Source organism: Perissodus microlepis, chromosome 1, assembly GCF_051167445.1.
Source record: "Perissodus microlepis isolate ML-2025 ecotype Zambia chromosome 1, ASM5116744v1, whole genome shotgun sequence".
NCBI classification, from domain to species: domain Eukaryota; kingdom Metazoa; phylum Chordata; class Actinopteri; order Cichliformes; family Cichlidae; genus Perissodus; species Perissodus microlepis.
Window position 1 is genome coordinate 16,302,533 of NC_140461.1, and position 25,079 is coordinate 16,327,611.

Consider the following 25,079-nt stretch of genomic DNA (forward strand, 5'->3'; position numbering starts at 1 on the left):
AATCAGTTCCAGCATGTTTTACTTTAAACGTTTTACACTGAAGCAGCGAGCTGCATACTCGTGACTGATGATTTTTTTAGACAGCAATGGTTTATTTATATCCCTGTACATCAGCGTAGCTGTGTACACAGCCTTTTCATTTCAAATGCACCTTATTACAAGTTGGCAGAAAACACTTAAATAGTTCCCTAAAACTGTGTGTGTTACTCCCGTTCTCACTGGTTGCTCGCTGACCCACGTTGATTCTCCTGCTCTGGTCGTTCGTCAGCTTGCAACGTGGCGCCGGAATCCCTCTCGTGTTACCGACATCCCGTGGACCAATGGGGGATATTCTGGCAGTGGTTGAGGCTGGGGCCTGAATGAAACGGAGCCTGTGAATGGCTGTACGTAAGGCGGCAGGAAATCCCTGTTTGGTTGCATCCCTTTCATTGGGATAAGGGACAGGATTGCCTAAAACTGTGAGGAGTGTAGGTGTTCGTAGAGGACCTGTTTGCGGGCGCAGGTTGCGTTTTGAGGGTGTTTGAACATTGCTGCAACATTGTTGCGCTCCGCCGCTGAAGACAGGACAAAAAGGCGGCGTTTAGCGGTCCAGCAGTGAAAGGAGCTACACAGCCGCTTGATCATTGTGTGTTGTGGTGTTGTAGGCCCGTTTTGGAGATCGCTGTGCCCTCTGAGAGAAGTCAGCTTGAACCCCGACTGATGGCCGGCTTCAGCTTCGTGTGCGCTGTGCTCCTCTGCGCCGCTGTGGCGCAGACCAAGCCGACGCTGAGAAAAGAGAGAGTTCATCATGAGCCAGAGCTAAGCAGGCAAGCCCACGAAGACAATAAGAGCTTCCAGTATGACCATGAGGCCTTTCTGGGCAAAGAAGAGGCCAAAACATTTGATCAGCTCACCCCTGAAGAGAGCAAGGACAGGCTCGGGTAAGGAAATGCTACCAGCACTCTGCCACATAAGCTGATTTTTGGTATCTGAAAGTGAAGTTAGTGACAGGCTTGGTGGGATTTCGAAGGGCAGGTTGGAGCTTTTGTGTTTGTTTGTTTGTTTTTTTTAAATAACACACTCTGCCGCTGAAGCCCGTTTCGTGTAACTGTTCAGACTAAGAACACTAAACATTTAAAAACATGGGAACATGTGCCTGTGAAAGCACTCCTGCTTTATTATGGCACCCGTACTGTTTGCACACACTGTACACTTACTAGTCTGCAGAGATCTTAATTACAAATACTCATTAAAGATTCATTTATGGGGGTGAAGTTTAAGGAAAGTTTAAACGCCGAAGTTCTGCATGTAGGTATTCTGTACAAAACTGCAGTGCACACTCAGTGTGCCACGTGGTTCTGTTGGCAGGATTCTTCAAGTATCAAACGTTTTTTTTTCTTCTGCCACTGCTGCAGTGAAAAGTTGGCACCATGTGACGCAAGCTAGTCCAGAAAACTCCTGCTTGTTGTCTTGAAAGAGGGAGGACCCCTGTAATATCACAACGTGGCAGCCCAGGTCTAAGAATACACCACAGATGCACTGCAGTTTTTAGCCTTCTAACCTGGGTTTGCCTGCCCCTCCCTCAGAAATCCTTTCTACGAATCCACATTACTTGTAGGAAATTAATTATTTATTAATTATTAATCCAGCCTGTCATTAATCAGTATCTCATTACTAAAGTCTTCGGTCACTCTATATTTTACTTTTATACTTTCTTTCTTACATTTAATTGGTTTTCAAAGTTTTTCTTTGGACATCTGTTTTGTTTTCCCCCCTAATTTTTAGTCCATTCCTTTATTTTCATTTTTATTTTTATTTTTGTCTGTTTGTTTGTTGAATCACTTAACACTAACATGAATCATTCAAGCGTTAAAAAGCAGGAAGTGGACAATCAGTGAACAATAAAAAGGAAGTAGCAGGCCTATAAAGGACTAATTACAGCAGATGAACAGTATCTGAAACTTATGTTCTTAAGAAAAAGGACAAAAATCAACCGAAGATTTGACGCAGGACTAGAGAGACGAATCTCTCTTTAGTTGGTCCATCTATTGTTCACTGAAAGCCTCATCAGAAGTGGTCTCAGTGGAAGGGTCGCTGTGAAGAAGCTTAAATTGGGAGAAAAAGCAGAGATATCTGCACTGTATGTTGCCTATATATGCCTATAAGATCTAGTTAATATATCACTAATATCTGTCTTTTCCCCTGCCCAACAGAAAAATTGTGGACCGAATAGACAGCGATGCAGACGGCTACATCACCACAGCTGAACTCAAGGCTTGGATAAAGCGCGTACAGAAGCGTTATGTGTATGAGAATGTAGCCAAGGTGTGGACTGATTATGACCTGAATAAGGACAATAAGATTTCCTGGGATGAGTACAAACAAGCCACATATGGATACTACCTCGGTATGGGCTCACTAGTTCAAGACACATGATGTATTTTGTTTTGTTTTTTTAGTATTAAAGTATTACATGGCTATTAAACCTGATTCATTTTTTATTCATCTTTTTTTTTCACCCTCTTAGCCAACCCGGAAGAATTTGAAGATGCCACGGACCAGTTCAGCTTCAAGAAGATGCTCCCTCGTGATGAGAGGAGGTTTAAAGCAGCTGATCTGAACAGGGACCTGGCAGCAGACAGAGAAGAGTTCACAGCCTTCCTCCACCCTGAGGAGTTTGAACACATGAAGGATATCGTGGTTCTGGTAAGCCCTTTGTGTTCATATGATCTTTAAGTAAGGAGTACGCACGTCGGACCTCAAAGAAGTGACGTTCCCAAAAGTAAGAGCACATCTGCCTAATAAGAAATATGATTTAATTCCAAGAGTTTTGAGTTTCTGTTCCATGTGTTTGATCTCGCTACTTAAATAAATGTGCTACATTTGAATAACCTCCTAATGAAATTTTAACTTGGCCCAGAAATGATTGAGTTCCTATATTTTTTTTGGGAACAGGTCCAGTGGGACAAACCGACCGTCCCATTTAAAACTCAATCTTTAAATATAAATTCAGCTTCGTGGAATGTGGGGTGGTGAATGTTAGCAGTGATGCACTATGCTGCTCTGTTCATAAAATTTGTACTACCCATTTGACAGAGTTAATTATTGATCTCTCATTTTTATGATGTTGCTGAATGTTACCAAAGAACGGTTCAGCCTTCACTGATTGTGGTGAATCTGGCTAGAGCTAACACGATAGTCACACATACATACATGCTGCATTCATACTTTATACTTACAATGAATTTTTCAGAAACACTGATCTTTCTAAAACTATGCAAACGAATGAGTAACTGATGGTACATGCGATCATAGGAAAAACATTAGAAAGGATGTGGCTGTAGGCTAGCGTGAACAATAACTGAAGGAGACTGCTGTGCAGGATCAGGGAGGAACATGAAGTTGGTAAGCGCCAACTGGAAACCTACACACACTTCACAATTCTACCTTCAAACTGCTTGTGTTGCTGCCATCTACTATTGGCACCAGAGAGCTCCTGCACACTACAAACGTGGAACAATACCAGTCCTTAAGAATAGTAGATTAAATTTGGCAGACGAGAAATCTTTCATTCTGAAGCGTAACACTTTGCATGAGCATTCACATGTATTTGGCCAAAGTAAACAGAACAGAACCGGTCGTAGTTAAGTCAGAGAGATGTGAATAATCAAGGAGGCATAGTTTTTGATTAGGAATTTAGGAAAACTAGTCAGGAAGCAAAACTTGGATGTATGTGGTGGTGCTTATGTAGGTCTTCATTTCTTCCTTTTAACACACCATTAAGAGAATTTCTGAATTTCAACCTAAAAAGAGTTACAAAAGGGTCAGTTTTAGTGATCTGAAACTGTTTGATGTGAAAGAAAGCTCATATAAAATGCTTTAGTTCATTGCTGAACCCATTATGTTATTTTCCAAGCAAAGACAAGATTTTATAGCAGAACATAGGTTTTAATTATGATACCGATTATACTGCTGTGAATTGTCATGTCCTTTTTGCATCCTTATAAAACGGAGAACATCTTACCCTTTCAGTGTTTATTTTGCTTTTTGCTTACCCTGCACAGGCTATGTGGGTTTAAGAAAAATATTTTCTTTTTTCCTCTTAGTGAACTATTAGAAATTCCTCCATCTGCCCTTCTGCTACTTAGCAGGGCATCCTCCCTGCCCAAAACACTGAACCTAGGAGGCATCCAGGAGTCATTCAAGTCAGATGTAGGAGTAGCAGCTCTAATCTAAGTAACTCCAGAACAGCCAAGCTGCTTGCCCTGTCTGTAAAGGGGACCCCGAACACCCTTTGGAAGAAAATAGTCTCTGCATCATGTATCCAAGATTTCATTCTCTTGTTTGCTACCCAAAGTTCGTGACCATAAGTAAGAGTAGGAACCAAACTGACAGCTTTGCTTTCATGCTCAGACCACTACAGCATCCACATCACTACAAGTGCCACCCCCACATGAACAAAACCCTGAGATACTTAAACTTCCTTCCCTTTAATTAACCAGTTAGCCAAATTCACATACTGTCAGATCCAGTATGTTACAGATAAATCTAGTGGAACCAAGTGTTTGCTGAAAAGGGTAAATCATTGTTGAGTGCAACTCATCAGCAGTCCTGTATTGTTGTGTCACTCTGCCGGCCCAGCTGTGAGCAGAATCTTATAAATTCACTTTTACACCCCAGGGCTGCACGTTTCTCTTCTATTACTCAAAGCGAAAGTTCCTCTATAGTTGACGGACCCTTGTGTCTTCCTTTAATGATATTATTAACTCATTCTCTATGCAGGAAACCTTGGAGGACATTGACAGGAACAGTGACGGGCATGTGGATGAGGACGAATATATCGGTGAGTTAATTCAAAAATTCAAAGCAATTGGTAAAAAAATAAAACCCATTAGCTCTCAAACATCCACTTAAAACCTAACAATATACCACTCAGTGTTTTTAAAACACACACTGACAATTTGAAGCATACAAAGGCGAACAGGAATTTGAATAATATAATATTTCAACAATTTGCCTCAATCCCCTAATCACTGGAAAAAAGTGGATTTTAAAGTGTTGCAGGAGTTTGCAGAAACTTTTCAGCTCTTTTTAGAAAATATGAAATATGTGCATGTCCTCTTGATAGCATTATGTGTGCACAGTTCTTTAATTATGAATCATTTAGTGTTGATGATTTTTCTATCAGTGCACTGAAATGACAACTCTGCCGAAATAACAGGACACAGTGGATTGTATAAACTGTAATTTAGAACTCCTGATAGCGGCCTTTAAATTAACCATGCCAGATAGGTCTCCAGTCCAGCCAACTAGATGGCTTTGCAAAGGTCAAAATTTGGGGATTCGGGGGGACTTTAAATGTCGTCCCAGTGGAGCTAATATGGTTTTCCAGCCTTATTACTAACAGACACGTCACCCATTGTCTGCCACAACGTGGTTAATGCAGAGAACTGTGCTGACAGCAGCGTTTCTAAGTATACTGAAAGGTATGTTCTGCTGGCTCCAAGTTGAAAGAAAAAGTTTGACACCACTACTTGAAATTATTGTGATGTCACTGCTGACATATGGCTCAGTCTGCTGAGCATAAGTGGTATTCGTTGTAGAGCAGTTGCTATTATCTCTTTCCGGTGCTTTGTAAGCTGTTGACTCTCATCTTGTTGAAAATTCATGATGTTGAACGTACTTTACAAAAAAAGGGAAACAACCATTGTCACAACACAGGAACAGAGAGCTGTATGATGTCAGGATGCATAGATTGGCATGTCATTGGTGACAACATAAATGATCTGTTTTTTTTAAACTTCACCTCCACTATAGATGGATGTTAGGGTTCTGAGCTTCAGTGTCATTAGTGTTTGCTTTGGAAAGCTTGCATGTGAAATGGTGTACATTGTGTGTATGCCATTTCTGTAGGAATTTATACCAGGAGTGTATTTAAGGTGTAAATTGTGTGTTCTCTTCAAATGCAAACTAAAAAAATGTTGAAATGTCTTATTCAAATATTCTTTCATCATTTCTTTGGGTTTCAGCGGACATGTTTGCACATGAGGATGGTGGTCCAGAACCAGAGTGGGTCAAGACTGAGAGGGAACAGTTTTCTGACTTCCGAGACTTGAACAAAGATGGAAAAATGGACCAGGATGAAATCCGTCACTGGATCATGCCACAGGACTATGATCATGCACAGGCGGAGGCCAGACATCTGGTGTACGAGTCTGATCAGGACAAGGTATACTGTTAGAGCTATATTGATATGATTTCATATCTATTGCTTGTGCCCTTGTGGATGTGAGAGCTTGTCAACACACGGTTCATTAGAGTCACCGGGTACGAGCTGGAACCTGTCCTAGCCGACAGAGGGCAAAAGTAAGTGTACGATCTGGACGGGCCGCCAGAGTGCAGGCACAGAGACGCCATGCAAACGCGTTAATTTTCTTTATTGGTGTATTTCGTATTTGTGTATTTTCAGTTCACACCAGAATTCTTCACTTGAGTGTTTTTCTGCTTTCGGGAGAGTGTTTTTGTTTACATTTAAATAAGAGCTTTTTTTAATCATCATATTTCACACGTTCTATCTCCCTTATCAGGATCAGATGCTGACTAAAGAGGAGATCCTCGAGAACTGGAACATGTTTGTGGGAAGTCAGGCTACTAACTATGGAGAAGACCTCACCAGGAACCACGACGAGCTCTGAGCTCTCACTGCAGCTTCGTGTGTGTGTTCGTGTGTGTGTGTGTGTGTGTGTGTTCGTGTGAGGAGCGCTGGTCTACAAAGATACAATCACACACAGTGACAGTAAGAGTGGGACAGATGTCAGTTTGTTAGACTTCAAACCAACATTGTACCAAATGAGAGGACGCATGAGTGTCGATCCTACCACTAACTCTGTGGGTCTGTTTCAATCTTCGTATCGATGTTGTGCTTCTGACATTCAGGAGCAAAGCCAGACCCCGTGGACTTACTTTCCAACAATGGTGCCTTCCAGTCGAATCGCCAGATTCATTGCCTCAGAGATTTGTGTAGATAGTCTGTAACAAAACTTGTCAAAGCTTAGTATTGTCAGACATGGGAACAATTTTTGATGCTAATGTGAAACCACAGCTCAGAACGTTTGTTCTGAATTTATTTATTTATTGAATTGCTTCTGAACTTTAGGTTTGAGAGGAATATAGTGTTCTACTAAAGGTCTTTTCCTTTTCACAAAAACAGACAACACAAATTTAGTTTTTTCGTTTGTTTGTTTACAGTTTTATTGTCCTGATAACTAAAGACTTTTTATATCCTTTAAGTATTTTAAGAATTGTTGATTACTGATGTTTAATGGCATGGTTTTTGCACGCATTTGGTTTTAGTGTAGCCTGTGAAAAAAATGTTTCTCCACATTTAGTTTGAAATGTATTTATTGGTATACGTAAGGCCAACTGTGTGCTCAGTGTTCACATTTTCACTTTTTGATGTTTCATTTTTAACTTTATCTGTTTACAACTGTCTGATTTTAAGGTCAATTAGGCTAAGGCCTACTGAATATGTAATAGGTGGAAATAAAGTTTCCCTTCCTTGATTTCTCACGAGTAAGTTCTTGCTTACTTTTACCTCACTCCAAAGACTTATTCCTTGTCTTGGCATTGTACCTATCAACCTGGATTATTTTTATTATCATTATTATTATTATTACAACAATGTAGTGTGTGTGTGTGTGTGTGAAAATAAATGTCAGTAAATGATCAGGATACTGTTGCTCAATCCCCCCACACACTCACACTCACTCTTACACACACCTTTTAAAAAAAAAAATAAAAATCTTTAATGTTTTCCCTGTCTTGATGTCCCAAACCCAAGTTGCATAATTTGCATACCACACAGGCACAAACCTGCATTAGAAACTGCACATGCTCACAAAATATATCCAACTACAGTTGCTATGTGATTTCACACATGTAGAAATGTGTTTTCTTTTTTACTCCATGTTACTTGCACTTTTAATTTGTGTTTGAGTTAAATATGACATGTCTTATTAGAGGCCAGCTATTTCACATTGTTCAGTGTTTGTTCTGAGTTAAAGGGCTTTCAGCAGTGAGTTGAACTTTATTAGTTAGACTTTCCCAATAGAGACTTTGATCTCTTGTGCCATCAGAATGGCCCTAATTCTCCTTCCCGTTCTTAGTTGTGACATCCAGTAGAGGTGGGAATCACCATACATCCCACGATACGATATTATCACAATACTTAACGCACGATACGATATTATTGCAATTTTTTAAAAATATTTTGCAATATTCAGATTCTGTACATAAAGGTAAACTTTATCAATATTCATTTTATCTAATATCAAAGTCTCACACTCAGTCTTTCTCTCATTTCAGTCAGTTTTATTGTTGACAAACTTGAACGGTTTGTATTACAGTCTAGTCCAACTTAACTGAATGCAACCATCTGGTACAATTATAGCTATTCTGAACTATGTAATTTATGAAAACTATGCAGCCCATTCAGCAACTGAAGAATTTGAAAGTAAATTAAAACAAAATATAATTTTACATTAAATAAAAAAGTTTTAAACTTAATTAAAATAAAACATGTCTTAAATTAAAATTAGTAAACTGTCATGTTTATTGCTGCCAAAAAACAAGTTAAACACATTTGGACAGTGAAGGAATGTCAGGATTCTTGCTCAGAAAAAGGAGCTGATCAACATGCTCTGAAGTCAGAGCATGTTCCAGTCCACAAAAACTTTTTTGTAACAAAATATCGATTTCTGCTGTCCCTGTATCGATACATTATTAGCAAACAAAATATCACGATACTACACAGTATCGATTTTTTCCCCCACCCCTAACATCCAGTGTGGTCTTCTGCTGGTGTACCCCATCTGCCTGAAGGTTAGACTTTTCCAATTAGGTATGCTCTTTTGCATACCTTGGTAATAAGTGGTTATTCGGGTTACTGTTCATCAGCTCAAAGCAGTCTGGCCATTCTCCTCTGAATCAGATCAGAGGCTCTGATCTGTGGCATCAATAAGGCTTTTTTTCTCAGGGGTTTGCCACAGACTGCATATTTCTAAGTGCCAAAATAGCGGCACCAACAACAATGCCATGCTTAAAATCACTTAAATAACCACGTTTCCTCATTCTGATACACAGTTTGAACTTCATTTAAGGCAAACTGCAGTTTTAGGTTAACTATGTCTAAATGCAGCACTGTGACACGATGGAACTGATGCCTCACTAGAAGAAGGTCCTGAGTTCAATTCCACCACCTGGCTGGGGTTTTTTTCTGTGTGGAGTTAGGTCTGTTCTCCCCGCGTTTGCATGGATTCCCTCCGGCTACTCCGGCTTCCTCCCACAATCCAAAGACATGCAGTTGGTGAATCTAAATTGCTCATAGATGTGAATGTGAATGCGAATCGTCTCCCTCTCTCTGTGTTAGCCCTGCGCCAGGCTAGTGACCTGTGTTAGCCTCGATAGGCTCCAGCCCCCCTACGACCCTGACAAGGATAAGCAGAAGAGGATGGGTAGAAGTCTAAATGCTTAAATGTATTGGGTTGGGAATTCATATAGCTAATACTATTAGCTAAATTAATAACCTCAAACATAATCCTGGGTTTCTGCAGTTTCTGAATCGTCAACATTTACATTTATTTACAGCATCATCGTCACAACTTAATAAAAATCATTGTGCATGTAGAAAACCAGTTAAAATACAAATTTTCCACTGTCAGTGTGACATGGTGTCATGCTCTCTCTGTGTCCTTGCTACAAATGGTAACAGGTACAGGTGAACACTGGTGTTCATCTGTTTCACTGACTGGACACCAGCCTACATACAACACGTAATACTTTTAAACACACCACTGAGTTTCTCAAAACTTCCTTCCTATTGTGCTGCAATATTTATTTATTTATTTTTTTGTCAGTCTTTTTTGGGGGCTTGCCTTCCTAACCTCTGTAAAAAGTCCCTGTGTTTGAATGCTGCCTGTCTTTATAGCTTCACCAATGAAGACAGCTAATCGTCCAGGCAACTCAACTTTTCAAGTCTGGATTCAACTTTTTTATTCGTTGAACATCAGGAACAAGCGCACGCTATTAACACTTCTCAGGACTAATTACAGACTTCACACACACACACACACGTGTGCGTGGAAAGCAGACATGGAGTTAAGCTGACTTGCTGTTGCTCCTGGCTGTTGCAGTAAAACTCTCAGATGTAACTGAGAAAGCAGTTCTGCCACCCAGCCTGTCCCCTCTGCTTGCTCATGTGGAACATATGGATATATGTGTGCCAGTTAGCAAGACAAGTCAAGCGGGACCAATGCGATAAAGCTCATTAGGAACAAGGGACAGAGCAATGTATGTGTGGGCTGTTTTATTCTGTTCTAATGAAAGACCTCCTTCTTCTTCACTCTCAAACTAGAAGCCAAAAATGGCTACAAAGATAACCTCCAAATATCCAAGTCATGTTTGATATTTTTACTCTGGTTTGAATTACTTGAGAGCTTTTTTTCAGGTTTAAATAACAATAAGAATGTTTGTTTTTTTGCTTTTCTCCATAAGAATTTGTTGAAATAGGCTAACAAACATGGGCATGGCTCCACTTGTACAGTCATCCAAGAATACATGAATTTCTTTATCTGTCAAAAAGAGAAAAAAAACAGGTCCAGCTCTGAGGAAGGTTCAGAGCGGAGGTGTCTGTATTGTCTGCTTCTTTTTTTCTCTCTGTTAGATAACATAATATTTTCTCTACTGCTTTGCTAAGGAGTGTGGAGTCAGTCTTGCTTCATACATTTGAATAATTGCACTAAGTTACTCAATGTACTTCCTCCAGATACCATATGAGGGTTGTCATGTGTCAGGGTGCATCTATGTCCTTGAGCCAATGTGTGAGTGAAGGTGGACAAGTATTAGTGGTGCACAGAGATGTAAAAGAACCAAATCTGTGTTTGCATGAACAAGATGGGGGACTGGGGGGGGGCGTGGACTACCTGCCTAGCGGCCATGTTTAACGGTCTGCTCCTCCTGTTTATGATAGGTTCTAGTCATTCACACTGGGGGAGTGTGTGCACATTAATGCCTTCAGACGGCTCTCATATGAGTGTCTGCGTAGATCAGCTCCTCTCCTCTGACAATAATGAGCCCTCTGGGTGAAAACAGGGTGGAGACAGTGGGAGAGGAGGGTCATAAAGTGCAACATATTAATGTCTACAACCTCACCCTCACCCACCCTTCCGATCCAATACAATTTCCAAGTGTCCACCAACAATCTCCTCTTAAAGAGCTTTTTTATAGCACACTTCTATTTCCATATCAGCAATTAACAGCTCCAAAGCCAAAATGACTGCTACAATTAAACAGCCACCATAACGAAGTACACATAGCATCCAGATCCCCCTTAGCTCCCCTGCTCCTCTCTGACTCTCATAATCACGATGCCCTATTTTTCATCCAAGTGTACACTCCCTCATCTTTGTCTATTATTATGTCCTGTGTTTGTTCCTTCCACCCTGGGGATTTATAGCCCAGGGTGTTGTTTATAATGATCTTTGGGACATCTGACCCATCCCGTTCTGAAGCTTTCATAACAAGCTTTATACCCATTATATAATAACAGGCATAAAGGCGAAAAAAGTCCAACTATTTTTTTCATATATATATGATACGTGGCTTAATGTGACAGCTCAAACAATATTATATATTAATTTCTGTACTTATTAGGCTAAACATTTGCTGTAAACAAAGATGTTGTTAAAAAGATACATAACATTTAGAATAGTAACATTGTTCTTAAGATTATTTATTGTTTGATACAAGTATCACACCTACTTCCTGGTTACACAAGCTGTGTAGTCGATAGATGTACTAATGAAAAAAAATATACATATAAAGTGTCCAGTCAACATGAACTTACATTAGCTTACATTAACTACAGTGAAATGTACCAGGCATTACCACCTACTGAACTTTAAACACTGCATCACAAAGAATTTTTTGTTCAGTTTCTTGCTCACCAGATGAAATTTCCCACAATCACTGTTCTAGAAGAACTCATCAGAAATGGACATTTCACTGAAAGAGCGGATCCCTCCATTTGTCATAATGAACATTAAAACATCCAATCATCCTCAGTCTCACTTAAATCACATAATTAAGTCTTTCCACTATGTAAAACATTCAGCATGTCTTTATTTGATGTTTTTTTGGCCAAAAATAAATAAATAAATAAATAAAAAAAAGGTATTCAGGATTTTTCCACCAGACTTATTCAGGCTAATATGTACAAACAGCCTTTATGTGAGGAATCGTTTGTGTGTGAAAACATTTCAAACATCCAGATGACTACAGAAATATATTTTTTCCTTCCTGTCTAGGCTGATTTGAGGGAACTGCCCTCATGCAAAGGCCATTACGTCTGTCATCCAATTCATGTGATTGTATTTAATTGTAAATGTGGGCTAATAAATGTGTTTCTACTTATGGACAATGACTCTTGTATCTTTTCTTTTACCAAAGAGAATTATCCGAGGACTTTACTCCTCCTAGTGGTGGTGAGACAGAATAAGACGTACACCCTGACTTTTTTTTTTTGTGAACTGCACTTGCGCTCATCTATCACCATGAGTTTTTATGTGCCCATCAACACAGTGTAGATAGGGAATCAGCAATTAATGACTACACAATTAGAGAGAAGGCTTTAAAAAGCAATATATTTCAATTTAGGAACCATAAACTTAGTGAGTTGGCAACTAATTGTAACTGCCTCAGGAGAAATGGGAGCCCTTTGGACTGAGGTCAGGAAGACTCAAAATCAGTTTCAAACAGATTTCAAATGGCTTCTTCAGTCACTCACACATTCTGGCAAGCTGCAGCATATCTCACATGATATACGCTGAGAGGAACTTCTCAAGTTTTAATTAAAAAGCAGGCAAAGTGGCCCGCAGTTGAGTTGTTTTGAAATTCATCACAGTGAGGGTGTAGAGAATGCTGTCCCCGTGAGACTTGATATCTTTGGACAAAATGACTCTCTCGCTCCATTTGTCGACATTTTCATGTCTTTTTCTGTGGGTTTCTCTCCCCATGTCCCAGCATCTGGATACCTTTGGGATGGAGAGGGGAGACAAGGTCTTTCCCATCCCACTGTTCCCCCAGGGGGCATGAGTTGGTTTGTGAGCTTCTAGATCACATGATAGAGACACATCTAATCCTGTTAGACGTTAATATCTTCCCGTGGCACAGAAGAGACAGCAGGAGGGAGAAATGATGGGAAGATAAAAGATGAAATTTCTGATGAGAACGTGAATACATAAAATGTGCTATCTGCTTCTCCTTGCTGTCCCACATATTGGTTTGTGGTTAGGGTATATGTAAGTGTGTGTTTGTTCCCGTGTCTGTGTACCCTCATGGGATCTTTCCGGCTGCTGCCTGCATGTCTAACAGACTCCTCTCAAGGTGTTTTCCCCTCGCTGTCTTTCTGTATCTGCTCCATCTCTGCTCCCTGAGTGAGAAAGTTTACCCTGTAGGCCCCATCTGAGCTCCAGGCCCCCCAAGGCCTCTGCATTCCCAAAGCTCCTACATACCAGAGCCCCTCAGGCTCCCTGCTTTACTACAGGGAATACCCCCAAGAACCCCTAGACCCCCTCAGACTGTGAAGCAGCAGCTCTGCACCAGAGAGCTAGCCTGAAGGGAGGGGGAGAAAGCTGTCTGGGAATAAAACTAACAGCATGCTTCACTTAACATGTGAACATTACCTGACAGCGCCTCCTGTTGGCATAGCATTGTTTTTGCATGCGGGCCTCCTTGTAACCCTTCTGAGTTGTCTCTCTGGAGGGTTGACCTTGTTAACAATCCCTTGGGGCTCCTAAGAGCCTGTGTGTGCTACATGTGCACTGACCTTTCCAGTTCCTGGAGGTTAAATAACGTCTTTTGGCCCAAAGAAACGCAGCAGGAAATGTATGCTGATGTTGGAAGCACCTGGGACTTCACCAAATGACATAGTGAAAAATAAGACCACTCCTTTTTAAACCAACTACAAAAAACAGCTTGTTGTTCCATACAACTAAATCATGAAAAAGATGCACCTTTTCTTTTGCTTTCCTTGTGACAGTGAATTTAAATAACTTTTACTTTTGATAGAAACCTTTTCGGGACATTGCATGTGGTTGTGGAGGCTGTGAAGCTAGCAGGCCTGCTGTCCTACAGATGTCTTGGGCTGTGCCTTACCAGGTGTACGTCACCTGAGATTACCCATGCCGACACCCCTTAAAGGCAAACTGCCAGCAGTACAGCTGAGGGGGCATCTGGTGGCGTGTGCGCGAGCGAGTGTGTGTACGCCTATGTGTGTGTTCATGCATTCAGACTGGGGGTAACATTTGGCAGGATGGGACTGAGTGCATACATTTATTGTGTTGTTTGGGTAATACACATGCCCGCAAAGAAATGCAGAAGATCAGTGTATAGGGCACAGATCTGAGTGAGTGTGATAGTCATTGGTAGTAAAGACTGAGGACATTTAAAGCATCAGAACCTCATGCGCCGTAAAGCCTTGCCAATATCCAGTAAAGAGTGAACTGAAGTGAGTAAAATGTTCAGCTCTGTCTTTCACTCTGTCCGTCTGATCTTCCAGCAATTCACAACACCCCCGCTGAGAGAGAACAAAGACGAGCCCTTCTTAATCAAAGTGCACTGGATTAAGAAGCAGAAAAAAACATCACAGAGAAACTACCTCTCTGCCATTATGGGAATTGGAAAACAACCTGAATCTGCACTTCAAATGAGCCGTCCGTGACCCTGAAGTAGGAGAAAGGCATTTTAATCTTTGTTAATTCGTCAAGTGTAAAAGGGCTGCCGTGAAAAGAGCAGGTACATACTGTACCCTGTTTGGGCTTCTGTTGACGTATGTTCCATATGCGAGCACACTGATAACAGTTAAAACATACTATGAGCCATGCAACAACACTTTCTGCCCACACTGAGTCATATTTTATTAACACACCCTCTGAAGCTGAATCATCCCATCGCCTTTCCTCTAGATTTGCAGATAAGCTGAAAAACACACATTCTATTGAAACCATGTATATTTCACGGACCAAAATATAGTCTGTACTGATACTCAACATGACGACGGGCAAGAATAAATTGGACATCTTCAGGCTGAGGTGGTAAAATATAAACAGTATATGAATTCAGTCACAGTCGAGAACTCTGAGTACAAGTTCCATTTGCAAGACGAGAAAGGATGACACTGCCATCATGTGGATAAAAGGTGTAAAGTGTTGTTCTAAACTGCAGGCTATTATGTACAGCAAGAACTCAAGCATGTGCATGTGTGCATTTTGGGGCCCAGCCTGCGTAGAAGGGGGCAGTCAGTGGAGAGCAGCCTGCTGACACTGAGGTATGTGTCTTTTCTAATGAGATTTATTGGGCTCCAGATGTTCCTAGTTATGAAGATGTGTGCTTGAGATTTAGGAGGGTGAGATCTGCACCCTGTCAGAGTCACAGAGGGGTGCTGTTTTACTGTCTGTCACCCACCTCACACCCCCACCTCGTCTCATAGGTGGCCTCTTAACCTGACAACACCCACACCTCCTTTGTCTCTCGCCAACACAAGCATGCACTGATGTGACTCAAGATTTTATAAATGCACAAGAATATAAAAGGCACCATATATTGTGAGCAAATGCACCACATGAAGTATATACAAAGCAATCTGGGCAGTCTAATGTACACTTTAGGAAGATAAAGATGTCGACATTCCCACAACCGAAGATTCTCTGTGTTCAACTTAACAGACAAACACTGAGGAGTTGTTCTTATTGCTCTAAATCCAGTTTACAATATCCAACATATTGAAGAGGTGAGACCATTTTAAAAACAAAAGAAGAAGCCAGTGCATGTGTCGTAAAATATTCAAAATAGTATGTCAACATTTTCCTCATCTCATGAAGTTAAAAACAAAAATCTTGGCTCAGCGTTACTGTGGCATTATACCCTCTCAAAATGGCACTTTTATTGCTAGTAGTAGTTGAAGTGCATCTTGACGACCTTCGGGATCATCTGTGAGTCTTGACGTTGACGCAGGCATCAGCTGCGCTCGCCACTTCGGTAAGTCTGGCAAAGCACCATAACCGCTGACCAGGATCCAGGCATCTTTTTCTACTAGCTGGCACAACATACTGTCACATTCCTCTTTGTCCTCCTCCTCCTCCTCTTGCTGCTCAGATGGCAGGCTGCAGCTTGGTCAGGTTCCTCTGGTGCATGCTGTGGTGGCGCACCAGCTCGTCAGAGCGGGCAAACTTCTTCTGACAGTTGGACCAGCGGCATGTAAAGGGCTTCTCACCTGACAAGGAGGGGACACGCAAAAAAAAGGGGAAAAACAGGAGAAAGCATTGCTTTAGAGTGAATTCAGTGAAGGCACTTATTGTGTGTAAATCAATTCGAATGGAGAAGTAGAAAATAAAGGTATACGCACTTGTTTTACCTGTATGAGTCCGGGTGTGTGTCTTAAGATGATCTGACCGTGAAAACTTTCTCTGACACGTCTCACACTGAAAGGGCTTCACTCCTACGCAGAGATGACGGTTGTTGTTGCACCATCAGAAACATGAATGAGTGTGGAAACGGTAAGAAGAGGGTCAGAAGTTAAGTGTAAGATTAAGTGGTTAAAAATTGCTATTAAGAAAATGTGATCAAATTTACTCTAGATTCATTCTAGATATGGGAATTCTAGCATTCATGGATTATAATTGATCACTCTGGTTATGCAGCATTCAGTATTATCAATTAAATAAATACAAAATCACAATACATAGAAAAATTATTTGTTTCTCGTAGTGAATTAATTTCTAAATATTTATTTTGTTGTCTTCCTGGATTGAATTATATAGTTTTATGCATTACGGGGTCTTGAAGCAATAATGATGGCCGCTATATTTTTAGAAAGCAGTAAGAAGGTTTAAGAAAAAAGAGTTAAAAGGCGAATTAAGGCAGCAGCCAGGATTTTATAAATAATGAAACACTAATTACAATGACTAATTTCTCGCTTCAAAAAATATTCATTAATCATTCAAAACTGCCTCCTCCACACTACCAGGAAATTCAAAATCCTTTAAGTAATTAGTTTTTAAATGTATTGTCCAAAAAGGAAACCTGATGTACCTATCTATAGTGGAATGAGGGATTAGATATACTAGCTTAACACCACTCTACCTGTGTGTCTGCGCTGGTGTCTCTTTAACTGGTCCGAGCGAGAGAATCTGCGGCCACAGTCTGTGAAATCACACTGGTATGGTTTCTCTCCTGCAATACAAACCAGCCGTCATCATCGAGGCCTAAAGTCGTCACATTTCAAAGTGGGCAGGACAAATGAGTACAAATGTTCTAATCAGCCTCCACCTGTGTGTTTGCGGCCATGCATCTGCAGATGGGACAGTTTGAAGTATCTCTTGCTGCAGCCGGGATAAGCGCACACAAACGGTCTCTTCTCACTGGCCTCTGAAGTCTTCGCAACAGGGGAAGTGATACCAGATACCCGTCTGACATCCTTTAGGAAGAAAGGAGAAGGATTTACACTGAGGAAGTTCACCTTCTGTCTTTGTTCATATGTGTGACCAAATCTTACTAACCTGAAGTCCTCTGAAGACGCCGTGGGTGTGTATGTGGTACTGGGTGCTGACAAGCATGGGTGGAGGTGGGGCTATGGGGTCACTGTCATAGCTGGTTGGATGGCCGCTGGTAGGCAGGAACAAAATATTCTTCAAAATTACAAGTTAATTATAACAGTGGAGTAGGTAGGAGATAAATGCCATGTTTCCTGAGGGATTTCCAACTTGAACAAAAGCCTTTCTCCTCTTCTCTTCCAAACAATCCTTAAACATGCCTGCCTCTAACAATATATCCAGGGCCCTGAAGATATTTTTTCTCACTCAGCTTGTAAATTTAGGTGACGGGATCCTACATAAACTTCATCTGAGACTTTTTTTTTATTTTTTTGAGCAAGGAAAGCTTCGTCTCACATTCTTTAGCACAAATGGCCCCTTCTTTCTGTTTTCCTTCTTTCTGTTTTCCTTCTTTTTTCTTCCTTTTTTAAAGTTTGAATGACTTTATAGTAACCTAAACCAGAAAACCTTCAAATACTCAACTCAGTATTTAGAACATGCATTAGAAGTGAAAGACTGCACATAAACAAAGCACCAGTGAAGACTAAAAACTGTACCATATGGTGTTGAAAATAAAAAGCGACAAAGTCTCACCTCTTTATAGATGATGCCAGGGAGTTCATTTGGTTCCATGTTACACACTCCAGCTGAGATGCCATTTGGTACAGGTTATCACTGAGTAAAACATACAGCATACGGCATTAACAGGGTTAACATTGCACTTACAGAAGAGTTAGGAAAGCGGGGGAAATTAATTTATAGACTATGTTCAGGTTTTTTTTATTTATTATTTGGTTACTTTTTGGAAATAACCTTGAAATTAATAATCACAGACAAGATTTACTCTGAATTCCTCCTGACAGTTTTCTTCCCTTGTACATAAAATGAAGATGTTTCATTCAGGGGAAGTCCAAATGGTTCACTTATTAACACATGCTGTCCACCCACCACACTCCTCACTGGCCTCATTAAAAGACACAGGCACTGAGCCATTCTTTACCTTGGCAGATCACACTACTTCACACAGACACACAAACACAGCACACAAACTCGCACACTTGAAGATGGGATTGTGCACTCATTGTGGGGGTGAGAGCCTCTGTGCCTAGTACACCCTGGACCCGTGGATGACATCACTCTGTCCTCGGTATCATTAATGGCGGGAAACACTTTCAGGGGAATTCTGGATCACATTCCTTCAGAAGTCCTTGAGGGAAGGATTGCGATGGCTCACTAATCAGTTCTGAACTATGTAAAACTGTGCAAAGACTCACTGATATCTGACATATATACACCATGTGTATGAGCGCGTGCACCCGTGTGCATGTTTGTTTGAGGGTTTCCAGTTCATGCAATAGCTCTAACAACAGTGCAGTCTTCCCCGTTCTTATCAGCTGCCGTCCCAGTATTTGAGTTGTACATGTTCCTTTTCTTCAACAACATCGCAGGCCGGCATTTGAAGAATTTCATCCTAATTTACCCTTTGAGATGTTTTCCATCCAAATGAAAACAAGTGAGAAACACGTCTACAGATTCAAATAAGCAGATTTTCAGTGGCAGCTTCTCCGCCACTCTCGCAACTCTCACTTTCACTTAACATTTCTCCTTTTTACTTTTCTCCTCATTTTTCCTGAGGGTGGACTGAGACACATCAGCAGTAGATCACTTAAGTGTTTGTTTTGGCCTGCTGAGCACCAGTGGGCAGCACTTAACCTCAGAACAAATTAGGATTCACAACCCAGACGCTGTAGAGGCAAACACGGGGCTTAATGTGGGATCAGGGAGAGTTCACACTTCTAAAAATTACCAGCAAGTGAGCAAGCTGCATATGGTGTCAGTGGAAAGAATCTGACATTAACTGATGACTGAGGACCAGAAAAAGGGGAAATAAAGCAAAAACAAACTCATACAGGGATAAATTATTGTACCTGTTGTAATTTCGCAGCAGCAGCGCTTGGCTGCTCGGACAAGAGTCTGAAGGATTATGGCAGCCGAACATAGGATTAGGCGCTGGAAATTGCTGGTCAACTAAATCAAATGAAAAAAATACAAAGGCTGGTTTAAAATATGGATGCAGTGTTTACAACAATTTCATTTTCAGATTTTAAAATAATATGCTTTTTTTAAATGAAAAGCTGGGAGTCTAGAAAAGATCATGAAACTGTGAAATACATAGAAAAAAACAGAAAACACTGAACACATTGTTAATTTTAGTGGTTTTTGGTTAAAACTATATATTACATACAATACATCACTGTTCGACTTGCGATATAAATGCTTCTAAACCATTGATATTATATTGAATCATTTTCCAGACACACTAAATATATTTGTAAAACAAATATGAGTTCATTTCAAAGACACAGGCATGAACAGCAAGAGAGAAAAAATAACAGAATGGAGAACAGGTCGTTGAGAACCACTGGTCCTTTTCAGGTTCACATAGTATATTGGTCCCTAGACAGTTTTTGACATTCCAACAGAGTCGCATAAAGCCATTTCCTCAAGTTATAATTTCCAGAATCATTAACCTTTTGTATGCTTGAAGAGCAAGAGGGACAGTGTGTTTATGTATGTCTGCGTATATGAATATGTGTGCAGACAGAGATGGGGAGAGATGAAGGGAAATGGATAATAGCGGTTCTGTTGTGATATGAAAAATGATGGGTTACTTATATAACCTTGCTGTGACACGACAGCCTTCCAGTCTGCAGATCAAATGAAAAGGCGTCGGGGCGTAAAGAGTTACCTATGCTGTTTGGCGGTGACAGTGTCTCCTCGTGTTTGAATGACAGGCTGGAGAGCTGAGGAGTGTGGTGAGACGGCGTGTGACCATAACTGGGATTGCTGTCTAAACCGACTGCTCCATAACCTAAGAGAAAAAACAAAAACAACAAAAAAGAGAGGTGATGGAAATAAAATGAGCCTATTTGCCTGCTCGAGTCATTAGATCATCATCTCAAACATCACTGCAACATTCTGAAGCTTGCAAAGTCTTCAGTATCTGGTCAGTTATCTATATCCCCTTGATAGTAGCTCTTAGTCCCTGGCAGGCTTACCGCAGGGAGACATTCATCGCACTACTAAATCCTCTTTCCTTGTAACATATTCTTTTTCCCCCCATCTATCTTTGGCTTTGTGGTTGCATTATTTATGGCAGGTGGAAAAAGAAATTTGGCAGACACACCACAGATGGACTGATGTGAGCTACTGTAGCATATGCTTTGTTAAAAAAAAAAAAATAGAAGGGGAGAGAAAAATTAGATGAGTATCATTTTAGTTATTTGACGGGGAAAGAAACGTAACGAAAATGGTGCAACTATTTTAATCTATTCTGCTGTAGCACACAAGTATTGTACAATCACAAGTCCATACTGTGTTTACAAACACAGTATGGACAGTTTGTGATATCCAGTGTCAGGCCCAAAAGGGATGTCAGTAAATTTCTAAGAAAAATGACTCACAAACTCCCTGATTCCTGCAACGTGCAGAAAACCACTCTGTTTTATCACTTCATCAAAAACTACTTTGCGCTGGGCAAAGAAGTCTCACTACCATGCATACTTCCTCTGAAAGCAGCAGGCGAACGTGTAGGTTAAATGTACCCCAGCAGATAGCAAATGCAAGAATTGTTTATGACAGTGGCAGATGTGTCTTTTCTCCTGTATAGAAACATTGAAACAAAATTTATGTCGTTTCATTTTTAATTATGATTCCAGATAAGAACCAAACTAATCTTCTGTTTTGTATAAAAAGTTGCTCAAACAGCAGCTGAAGTCAAAGGACTCAATTTTTATTTTTTATACTTACACTTTTTATGTGATAAGTATACATGCAATACTGTGTTAATTAAACCCAAAACTGAGAGGTAATAATAATGATGATGCCAAAGGACTTGTTGTGATTTGAAATGACCTAGTAAAGAACATGACATGCTGCTCAGACACAACATTACTGACAACCCTCTTAAACATCAAGAGCACATTTAATGGAAGTATAGAACGATGCTGTCTCTAAAAAACATTTTATTGACTGATGGTATCACAGAAGGGATTAGCAGTAAGAATGCTTACCCTGATTCCTAGGTGTAGGAGGGCTGTCCACACAGCTGGGCAGGTAGGTTCCATTGGGAAACATTCTTGGCTGGTTTGAAGGTGGTTCTCCAAAGGCCCCGGTCCGACAGGGGCCCGAGCCTGTAAATTGGCCAGTGAAATGCACTGTGAAGGCCCCAAGTCCACAGTGAGGGTCCTCTATCGGATCAGCGGTGCCCCAGCCAGGCTCCTGCTTGATGAGGGAATGGTGGGAGGGCAGGGAGCTGTATGGAGAGCCAGGGTGGAGGTCCAGCATCTGGGTCCACGGGCCCCCGCCAACAGACATCCCACAGCCGCCACCAGCTCCTGGTAAGGATGGCACAGGAGGCGCAGGTTGTAAAAGGGTCAGATCGCGAACATCTGAGCCCAGTGACATGGTTCCACACGGTTCGGTCAACATTAGCGAAGGAGGTTCAAGAAAATCCAGTCCAAAAAAGTAGTGATCGTATTCCAAAAGAAGGTACGACTAAGAAATCACAGTAACATTAATGAACTCTTAAGCGTGTAACAAAAACAATATCTGAAGAAACAAGAAGCATGGAGGAAATACTTCTGCAGAAACAGACATCAGTGGTCACAATGCGCTAGAGGAGCCATGTTTCCAATCTTTTGTGAGAAAGTGAATAATGAAAATAACTGACTGTTGAACAAAATCTGGATGCCAAATTTCAGGCTCCCTGGGTACCTGCCGTGGATTTGGAGTGAGAGCCTGTGAGATAAACAGTTCCTTGTTCCTCTGTCTCTATAATGTCTGGCTTTCCTTATTCTCTTGAAGGCTCAAATACTGAATAACTCAGTGAAGAAGGGGAGGAGCAAGAGAGGATGAGAAGAGGATGACTCCCTTGCTTTTCCCCAGCCAGCTGAGACTGCAAATCTTTTTATTGTTTTTACAGACTGCACTTCTGAGTAGATTCTAACTAATGTCACATTTAGATTAGAGGGTGTTGTTCTTCCTTCTTTGTTCAAGTTTAAGTGTTTCTCATCGATTGCACGTACATGTGCACGAAAGAGGGAGTCAGTGTTACATGTCCAGTGTTCAGGATGCAGAACAAACTAGAAACCTGAGCAACTAAAAATACAATTTGAAAATAAAAAATGTTTTCAAACATGTGTTCAAAAACAGCAAAATGAAAATGTTAGTCAGTGCACTGGTGACCTGAGCCGTTCTTACAAATGCTTATCGTTCTGGACTCCTGTGACTCTGACTCTGACTCATTTGTTTTCAGAAATATACACTTTCAAAATTTATACTTACTGGATGAAGCAACAGTTTAGCGAGCAGCAAGACAGCTGCTTGCAAAAACACTGCACTAGACTGAATAAAAACTACAGGTGAAACAGTAATTGCTCAAAATGTAAAAATGGTAAAAACAAAAATGCATAAAATATGGCCAGAATGTTTCCATTTTGGATATGGTGCTGTTTTTTACTAAAAGCAGCTCACATAAACTCCAGGGCCTTGGACCAAAGCCACATCACACTGAAGGATAATTATTTATTAGAAGAGAGGGTGTGTGTGTGTGTGTGTGTGTGCGCGCGCGCACATGTGTATCTGTGTGTGTATGAGCACGTTAAAGATTGGGTTTTGACCTTAACTCTAGCTTAACTCAGAGGAACTGCACAGGAATGCAGCAACTTCAATATGCCTATAAAAACCAAGACAGCTGCTTTGGATCTTTTAACATTACAGTATTTGTGCGATCAGCACTCGGGTTCCTCCTTCTTTTCTTTAAAAGCTTGAAAGAATCACAATATGTGCTATAAGCAGTGCAGTATAACAATCAATCATAGCTGGCCCGAGATAAGACCACGGTAATCATCAAGCTAAAAAAGTGCTTGTATCGTTTTTAACATTTGTTTAAAATGCAATATTATAAAAAATGTGATTTGGTATTGGATTAATGAGGTTCATGTTAGAAATCTTGAAACATGGATTATGTGCAAAAACTGTCTGTCCTCACCATGCCTATCGACTGAGAAAACTGGGATCTAAAACACAAAACGTACTATTTCTCTTATAGCCCAGAGTGTGTGGGTAATATGCTCATACTCTGTGTATAATGTTTGTTCTTTTCCTCCTGGGGACATGAATGAGAGCAAAAAGAGCAAAAGTCTTAAGTAGTCTGTCACTTCCAATTACTTTAACTCTGAACCGATGCCAAATTGGATAACTTTACGATTCAGACCACAATACTGTGGATAAATTGTCCATCAGTGAATTAGTGTGAGACATGGTAAGAGTGTTAACCAGTTTCTTTCATCACTTTCTCCAATGTAATTCAAGAAACCAGTAAATGTTATTGACCCCAGAATCAACTTAAAAAGAAGTGGTGGGTTAGTTACTTTTGAAATGGGAAACAGAAAGAGAAGGAAACAGTGAAGGAAAGAGGTGACAAGCTGCTTTGAGTGATGAAATAACCCGACAAACTGCTGAAGTAGCATTACAGAGACAATTGTCAGTCATTGTTGCAAAATTACAGTGATGCGTCTTTCAGTACTCATAGTAAGTACTTTGAATTGCTGCTTTCTGAAATATTCCAGGAATTTATTGACCGTATCTGATGAAATCCATTACAGTGGTCATAACCTTACGATGCCCTTAAAATTTAAAGCACAGATTCATCTGGGTGGTTTGCGGACATGGAGAAGATTAAGAGTTTTCCGACTTGCTCTATTCTTGGAAATAAACAAGTGCAAAGGCAGCCCCACATCCCTGAGGAACACGCTGACATTTAGAGGATGTCCACATCGCAGATTTGAAAATAGAAGCGAAGAAAATTAATTTCTCCCAATGCAGTTTTTAAAAACCTTGTGTGGTCCGCCCATCACAAACAAACAGAAACTAAAATGATGTCCTTTATGGACAAAAGGTTGTGGCACATTTAAAAGTATCTTGTCAAACTTAGAAAGAGAAAGAGGAGGAAATGCAGTGTGTCTGAGCCAAGGCAAATGCTGGCCGTGCCTTCCAGAGTGGAGCCTTTAATGGGAATTCATCAAAGGTGACAGGGTCGGGAGAAAACAACCCTTTCAAGCCTTATGACGAATGGCAGTCCCCAAATACACCCATTCTTCAGATCGATCTATGGTTAACTCAGGGTTTAAAACAACATTACTGTGCAGTAGAAAGGAAATGGTCAATACTGCCTCTGACCCCTAACAAGAAATACACAAGACTGGAACTTTCTACAGCACGATGACTAAGGGGGAATTTGAGAAGCCGGAGAGATCCATGATAAACTACAGAGATATTTGACCTGGCAGGACAGATGCAAAATAAATTACTTTTTCCATTTTAATAAACATCTGCGTTCAAGCTATTGGATCTGAACATAGGTTACAAGGCAGTTTCTGTTTTTTCAAAACA

The 25,079-nt window shown here is 40.6% G+C and overlaps 2 protein-coding genes across 2 annotated transcripts; one reads left to right on the forward strand and one right to left on the reverse strand.

Annotated features, from left to right (window-relative positions):
- Positions 1 to 395: 395 nt before the first annotated feature.
- Positions 396 to 7,541, forward strand: rcn1 (reticulocalbin 1, EF-hand calcium binding domain). Its single transcript, XM_084932091.1, has 6 exons — positions 396 to 920; positions 2,193 to 2,386; positions 2,507 to 2,685; positions 4,762 to 4,822; positions 6,009 to 6,208; positions 6,567 to 7,541. The coding sequence occupies exons 1-6, from the start codon at positions 700 to 702 to the stop codon at positions 6,672 to 6,674; spliced, it is 963 nt and encodes a 320-aa protein (XP_084788217.1). The 5' UTR covers positions 396 to 699; the 3' UTR covers positions 6,675 to 7,541.
- A 6,964-nt stretch (positions 7,542 to 14,505) lies between these two features.
- wt1b (WT1 transcription factor b) lies at positions 14,506 to 22,444 on the reverse strand. Its single transcript, XM_084932098.1, has 9 exons — positions 21,698 to 22,444; positions 20,374 to 20,496; positions 19,553 to 19,652; positions 18,219 to 18,299; positions 17,592 to 17,697; positions 17,362 to 17,509; positions 17,176 to 17,265; positions 16,439 to 16,531; positions 14,506 to 16,306 (listed from the first exon to the last, which is right to left on the reverse strand). The coding sequence occupies exons 1-9, from the start codon at positions 22,113 to 22,115 to the stop codon at positions 16,185 to 16,187; spliced, it is 1,281 nt and encodes a 426-aa protein (XP_084788224.1). The 5' UTR covers positions 22,116 to 22,444; the 3' UTR covers positions 14,506 to 16,184.
- Between the last annotated feature and the right edge of the window lie 2,635 nt (positions 22,445 to 25,079).